Source organism: Bubalus kerabau, chromosome 13 (assembly GCF_029407905.1).
Source record: "Bubalus kerabau isolate K-KA32 ecotype Philippines breed swamp buffalo chromosome 13, PCC_UOA_SB_1v2, whole genome shotgun sequence".
NCBI lineage: Eukaryota > Metazoa > Chordata > Mammalia > Artiodactyla > Bovidae > Bubalus > Bubalus kerabau.
The window spans coordinates 78,565,161-78,572,850 of record NC_073636.1 but is presented as its reverse complement, the minus strand read 5'-3'; the positions used below and the strand labels follow the sequence as shown (position 1 = coordinate 78,572,850).

The window sequence follows — 7,690 nt, the reverse complement described above, 5'->3', positions numbered from 1 at the left end:
AAATAAATTTGTTTTTAAATCTGGAAAAAGAACAGTCCAGGTGGAGAGTGTACAGTTGTTCCCTGTACTAGTCTTTGAACTTTTCTGTGTGTTTGTAAACATTCATTAAAGACAGAGTTGGGAGGGAGGCTGCGTTGCATGGTCCAAACAAAAGAAATGGCAGGTCAGATTATTCCAGTTAGTCTGAGATTTCTGGTCTAAGGCCTCACCTCTGTACCTCACTTACCCTGCAGTACATCCCTATAGGCTGGGCACCACTGGGCCCATTTCACAGGTAGTGAATAGAGGCTCAAAGGGTGAAGCGACTTGCTCAAGGTCACACAGCCAGTTGAGACCAAGTTAAGATTTGTATTCACGTCTGTCCGAGTCAAAATATTTGCTTCTCTCTTTTGTTGTTCAAGCCTCTTCTCTCTCATCCCATTTCTCAGGGGTATTGCTCAGCTGAGAACTAGTGTGCATGTATTACTCAAATTCTCACAACAATCTGATGCAGTCCTTACTGATAATATCCACCATTTTACAGAGAGGCAGAGAGGTTAAGTAACTTGCCTAAGGTCGTGTTCAGCTAAGAATGCGAGAGACAGGAGTCGATGAACCAGGACAATCTGATTCTAGAGCCCTCATTTAAAGAGCCAAAGAAACACTGTGAAAAGTATAAACCACTTTAGGAATACAAAGCAGGATAACTGTTGGTTTTCACAGAATCCCTGCAAAGTCCTTTCTTCCTCTGACCGCTCTGGCATTCCAAGGGGATACTTGGCTCCTCAGTTCAGCAGGCAGCCCCCTGAGGCTGAGGCAGGTTCTACTGTGCCCACTGCCTCAGAGGTCTTCCAGCCTGAGACTGATTGGAAAGGGTTGTTTGGATATGGCCGCATACTATTCTACGCAGGAGGATATCAATTTGTCTTCAGGATAGAAATTAGGGTCCAGATGGAATGCAGAGGCACTTAAAATCTACAATCTACTGGTCAAGGGTACCTTGAGAGATGGATCATTTAAAACTTTTTTTATTAATTGATTCATTTTTGGCTTATGTGGGCTTTCTCTAGTTGCAGCGGGAGGGGGCTACTCTCCACTTGCGGTGCACCGGCTTCTTGAAAGTGAAAGTGAAGTCGCTCAGTCGTGTCCGACTCTTTGCAACATCTCGGACTGTAGCCTACCAAGCTCCTCTGTCCATGGGATTTTTCCAGGCAATAGTACTGGAGTGGATTGCCATTTTCTTCTCCAGGGGATCTTCCCGACCTAGGGATCAAACCCAGGTCTCCCGCATTGTAGACAGACGCTTTACCATCTGAGCCACCAGGGAAGTCCTAAATTGTGGTGCACGGGCTTCTTACTGCTGTGGTTTTAGGGCGCGGGCTCAGCAGTTGTCATGCACGGGCGTAATTACCCCACAGCATGTGGAACCTTCCCAAGCCAGGGATCAAACCTACGTCCCCTGCATTGGTAGGTGGATTCTTAACCACAGTCCCATCAGGGAAGTCTGAGACCAGTCATTTTTTATTTAATCCCTTACTGCAAGGCTTGGGTGGATTGCTTTTCCATCCAGGAGCCTCACTCTTCATTTGTACAATAGGAATAATAAGAGCACACATCTCAAGGTTGTTGGGGGTGATTTAATAAGGTAAGTAAAGGCCAGAGTCTCTCAAGGGCAAGTCTTCCCTTTGATGACTGTTATCATTAAGCTCCTTAGGAATCTTTGGGATGTGGAATCTGCCCAGAGCTACAACCTGTCCTTGGATTTTATCCATGCTGGTCTTGAGTCAACCTGGGGTCAGATCAAGCTTTTTTAACCTCAGGGCTTTGGCAACTGCTGTTCACCCTTTGATGTGACTCCTTAGGGAGGGTTTCCCTCACGTTAGTCCCCCTCAAATATATTCTCCTGTTTTATTGTGTTCACATCACTTATCAGTACCTGACATTATGAATTGATCTTTCTTTTTCTCCTTCCGTTTGAGTGTGAGGTTCAAGAAGACAGAGATTTTGCCTGTTTTGTCCTATGTAGCATCCCGAGCGCCAAGACATGCTCACGCACCCGTCTGACTTGCAATAAACGGTAAACCGAATTGAATGAAAGTGTGTACTGAGCCCCTTGCCTACAGTCCCCGTTCTCCTGTCGCAGTGGGTGACGAGCCGCGTCAGACATTGCAGACTGTCCCTGGGCTCTCAGATTGGGGGCGTCCGACAGGCACTTCAGCGACGCTCCCCAAAAGCCAGGGCGGCGGCCGTTCCGGTGAGAGGGGCTGTCGCCATTTGGCGACGTTCCCCGCGGGCCGCCGCGGGGGGCCGCACGGCGGGGCAAGCGCGCGGTGAGCGCGAGCGCGGGTCTTTTGCGACGGTGCCCGGCAGCGCTGGCCCCGCCCCCATCCCGCCCCCGCGGCCCGCCCCGCCCCGCCCCCGCCGCTGCGCTCTCCGCCGGGCCGCTCAGGCCCCCGCCCGCTTCATGTGGCCGGGCCCGCGGCGGCCGGCGGCTGGGAGGGCGCGGCGGCGGCAAGAGGCGGCCGGCGAGGCCGGGGAGGCGGAGGCCAAGGCCCGCGCGGCGGCGCCGGCGGCTGCGGCCCGGGAGGCGGCAGACGGGGAGCGGCGGGAGCAGGCCCGGCCCGGCGCCCGAGTGGCGGCCCGGCTGCAGCATGCGCGTCCGCCGGGGGCTGCTGCGGCTGCCGCGCCGCTCGCTGCTCGCTGCGCTCTTCTTCTTCTCGCTGTCGTCTTCGCTGCTCTACTTCGTCTATGTGGCGCCGGGTATAGGTAGGAGGGGGATCCGGGGCCCCAGGGTGGGGGGTGCCGCTCTGATCTCCGCGGGGGGGGGGACTCCGGGAACCCACCGCCCCGCCCCGGGGGACCCCGGCTTTCGGAGGACACCCGGCTGGGAGGCGACTTGGAGCCTGGCGCTTGGAAGACTACGGGGACTCCGGCCCGATCCTCCGGAGACCCCCCCCCCTCCCCGCCACACGCCGGGCCCTCGGGGGACCAGGACCTTCCCGCCCTCTGAACCCCGACGGGCTCCGGAGTCCCCACCCCACCCTCAGCCTCCCTCCCACCCCCTGCCCTCCTTCAGTCCCATATCCCCGCGCTAACCCTTCGGTGCCTTCGCGCGCGCGCACACACCGGCGCACACACCGACACACACACACACACCCTCGTCGTGCTGGGACGCCCCCTGTTCTGGCTCTGGCCTCCCCAGAACCCCCACTTCCCGCTGCTCGCCTCGAGAACTCCCGCCCCGGGGTCTCCTCCAGCCCCGGTTCCCGGCATTCCGCGGACCCTGAACCCCCCCGCCGCCCGCAGCCCGCCCGCCCCTCCCCGCGGAGCCCCGGTGCTGGGGTCTCCCGGCGTACCACCATCCCGGTTCCCATCCATCCTTCTCTCCGCTCGCCGGCGATTCTACCGTTTCCTGCTCGCCCCCCCTCCCTGCCCTTTCTTCCCTCCACTTTCCCTCGTTACATCCTCCTAGTCCTCCGCCCCAACGCACACATCCTCCTCCGAACGGCCAGATCCCTTTCCTCGCCGGGTGCCATCCCCCCGGTCCCCCCGGAATTCCACCCCCCATTCAATCTACAAGCCCCGGAGCGTCCCACGCCGCCACTCCATCCCCTCCCCTGCCCCGCCTACCCCCAAGGGCACACCCTTGTCATTTCCACTCCCTGCCCTCCTGCCTATCTTTCTCCAGCCCTCACCACCCCTCTCTGGTCCTCAGCCAGTTTCTTCTCAACTGAAGTCTTGGGGTGCTGTATCTCCTCTTCCTTTCTTCCCTTCTTTCACTTCTGGCCTCTGCTGGCGTTAAGGGTAGAAGGGGACCTGTTCTGGGGCTGGGGCGAGAATGGATGGCCCTAGAGGAGGAGCTCTGAGGAGGGCCTTGGGGAAATGGTGCAGGTGGGAAGGAGGAGCGTGGAGAAAAGATGGAAAGGATACTCATTCTTCTCTCAAAGGCTTAGCCTTTAAAGGAAAGGCAGCTCTGGAGAAACTGAGCCCTGCCCAAGTAGAGGCTGTCTAAGACCACAGAGCAGACATCAGGGAGGAGAAGAAAGATACTAGAAGGAAGAAGCAGGGTGAGGATTAAGGTCAGGAAACTTGGAGGTCAGACTTGGATTCTGGTCCCTTCTCAGTATGACCTTGATCAAGTTACTTAGCCTCAGCTTTTCTCCTGTGTAAAATGGGGGTGTGCATTAGGATGAAAAAACCTCATAGGGTTTTAAAGCTGGAAGTAGATAAATACCCTTTTAAGGCGCTTACCATTGTACTTGATGCTTAGAGAGTTTTAAAAGAAACAGCTATTGTATGTAGCTTTTGAGAAAGAAGAGAGTAGATGGAAAGTTTAAGGTATATATGTATGTATTTGCCTGACTTGGCATGACCATGAGGCCATAAGAAAACCTCAGTTTAAGGTGAAAAATGATCAGAAGATGCTGTTGGAGATGGGGCAGTTTTGCTCTAAAAAGTCTGAATTATTTGGTTGTTGGGAAAGGGTTGATGGTTTAACTTTAGAGAAAAACCCTTTAGGATTGTAGTAATGATTAGTGCCTTTCTGTTGACCTGTCAACACTGAACTAGCTGAATAGAGAAATTTCCAGATACAGCAAAATTTTCTTTCCTGATTTTTTTTTTTTGAAGAGCATATTTCATTTGGTTAATAGTGATGATTTGAACTGCAAACTTGATCTCGAAGATAGAACAGTCACCATCAGGTTGCAGTGACAGAGTTTTAGAAGCAGCAGCCCCCTCTGGGAAGGAACTGGGTGGCCTGGTGAGGAGGTAGCAATTTGGGCAGAATAAGAATAGGTGAGTAATTAGGGGAATTAATTGAGAAAAGAGTTCATTAGCATATTGGATATTAGACTGTAATAAAAATGAGTGTAAAATGATGGATTTGAACCCAGAGGCAATCTTGGAGCCATAAGCCCTTTTGTGAAAGGAACAGGTTTTTTCCTGGTGTGGTTGCATATATCAACTATGTCTAAATGGAAAAATATATCCCACTGGGTTGGTAATCACCCTGTTGATTAGAGAGATTAGAAGCAGGATTCTGAAACAAAATGGAACTTATCAACTTAATTAAAATTCTTCAGAGGTAGATTTTCAGGTCAGTGGAACCCCAGTGTAAAGCAGTAGGCTCTACCACACTTAAGTTCCTACCTCACTGGTAACTGAAAAAGATGGAAATCATGGAAATAGTCACTAATTTCTCCTTAAGAGTAAGTCTTCTAAAGGGCAGATCAATTTAGGATTCAAATTCTGTTAGTCGGAAAAGGGGAGTGGTTGGAAGGATGTGGAGTGATTTTCGGGTTCTCACATTGAGGAGTTTGGTAGTTTTCTTTATCTTGGCTTTCCTGTTAACTAACTTAATTTTTTAAAATCAGCTTTGGACAGAAGGTGGCAAATCTTTTCAAAAGGTTAAGGCAAACTAGAGAAAGAGAAGCTTTTTATATGCCTTGGGCTGTGAAGACCTTATTTGAGACAATTATTAAAATGAGCTTAGAAAATAATATTAGATGATATTCATGTGAAATTTCCATTTTTGCAGGTCAAAACCAGTTGTATGTCAGCAGTTTGATGTACCTCAACCTAATACGTTTTCAACTAATGACAATTCTGTGTTCTGGAATAACGGGAAGTATCAGACTTGTGTTTCCTTCCAGGTTTAATTTTTTTCAGTCCTGCTTTTGGTTTGCATTGTATACCCTGTGGCCACGTTGTGCTCAAGGGCTAAAGTGAAGTCCTTAATCCAAGAGTGTGTTACAGCTGTACTCAGAAATAGGCAGACTTGAATTTGAGATGTGAGAAAAATCACGTTAGTTATAAATATTTTAAAGTTGCTCACATGTAATATAGCCCAGCTACAGTTTCAGCGTAACTATTGTTAATATTTTTGAGATCTAATGCTGGCCCTTAATATCAGTGACCCGTATAGTCTGAGAGCGAAGGGAAATTTTCCTGGGCTTGAGGGCCATCTGAAATGGGGGTCCTGGTACCATTTGACTTAGAAAATTGGATGTGAGGAGGATCACTAAATAGGGCTATAATGTGTCTGTAACAAATACAGAGTGCTCTTAGCTACTTTGATATCCCCATGCTGATCCGGTTTAAGTAATTTAAAAAGACGGCTTCGTTGGCCGTTATGTTTTTGTTATTAAATCAAAAGTAGTGCTTTAACATGAGCAGCTTAAAAGTAGAAATGAAAAGGATGGGGCAGAAGTGTCAGGGAGGTGGGGGTTTTGAAAAAGGAAGAGGAAAGGAATGTGGTTATGAAAGCGCATAGGTGCCTCTTCTCTGCAGCCCCCTGCCCTCTCCAGCCTGAGTGGTTACTGTTGATTTCATCACCTGTCTCACCTGCACTGTTGAAATATCCCTGTTCCTTTCAGAATTCTGAAGAGAACTTTGGACATATTTATGATCTTTTAACTTAGAAAAAAATCCAAGAGCTCAGAGTCCCTCTGTTCCAGTCTGACCGGGTCTTTTGGAAGATAAGTGAAGTATTTATGGATGTGCCTTTGAAGGGCTGATTTTTAAACTCTTACGAAGTTGGTGGTGCTGGCACACGGGAAGGCGTTACAGCAGTCACTCACGTTTGCAAATCGTTTCATTTACTGATTTTGAGACATGCCCGTGCATTGTTTGAGCCGTAGTCTATATACTGAGGACATTTTATTAAAGTTCCTCTGTTTAATTTTGCTTTTGTTGAGGGAAGGAAAGGAGGAGTGATTTTTCCCTTTGGGCCTGCTTAGTTCCAAGACAAGTTTGATGTATGGCTGGCTTTTGGAAGGCAGAAATCAGTCATTTCAGTCCCACCTGATTTGACCAGACGACCTTGAGCAAGTTCCCTTGATTCTCTGATCTTATCCTTGGCCACAAAACAAAGCTGTTTGAAAAACTAGAACTGCCTCTTAGCCAAACTTCTAGTGAGAAGTTTTTTTGTATAGAAAGTTGATAATTCATGCACATTCTATACAAGAGTTGGACCTAAGATTCTAGGTAAGATACATGTTTTATATAATCAAATGCAACCTTTTCTAGTAACCCCAGGAAAATTTCAGATCCTCTCCTAAGTGTAGTATGAAAATTGTTGTTCCTCACATGCAAGTGGCCCAAAATGCTTTGGTGCACTTAGTTCCTGAGCTTTTCTGGAGTGAAATAAGCACTGTGAATGTGGGTTATTTAGAGAATTAAAAGGCACCACCCTGTTAAAGGACCTGCTTCTCCCCACTGGCTGGCTCACTGGCATATTTCCTCTGAGTATTACATTGTATCAGTCTTCTTAGAAGGAAAGCACATTTGGAGAGCAGATTGAGGTTATAAAACTGAACAGAGGCACATTTGACCAGGATTTTGGTGATGTTTTATGTCTTTCTGCAGAAGTTTGCTATGTTGGAAACAAAGTCTTAGGTTTGAAGTTGAAGTCTCTTAAACAGTGAAAATGTGCTGATTCCAGACAGACTTGGGAAGCAGTGTTCAGACAGTATCAGTTGCCATTCCAGGGCCTCAATACTCCAACCAGTACCTAATTCTGCTCCGACCCTGACATTTCCCCCAGTGAGCTTGACAGGCCCGTGGGAGCTGCCTATAATATGGCAGGAAAGAGGGTCTTCTTGTGTGGCCAGGACTCTTTAGAGCTGGAGATAAGCCCTGGGTGTTCTTTGGAAGGAATGATGCTAAAGCTGAAACTCCAGTACTTTGGCCACCTCATGCGAAGAGTTGA

The 7,690-nt window shown here is 49.0% G+C and overlaps 1 protein-coding gene across 1 annotated transcript in view; it reads left to right on the top strand.

Moving 5' to 3' along the window:
* Positions 1 to 2,454: 2,454 nt before the first annotated feature.
* B4GALT5 (beta-1,4-galactosyltransferase 5) overlaps positions 2,455 to 7,690 on the top strand; it is a 77,088-nt gene continuing 71,852 nt past the window's right edge. The window contains exon 1 of the mRNA XM_055545260.1: positions 2,455 to 2,745. Coding sequence (XP_055401235.1) covers positions 2,631 to 2,745 — 115 coding nt within the window. The 5' untranslated portion in view covers positions 2,455 to 2,630. The remainder of the gene's footprint in view (positions 2,746 to 7,690) is intronic.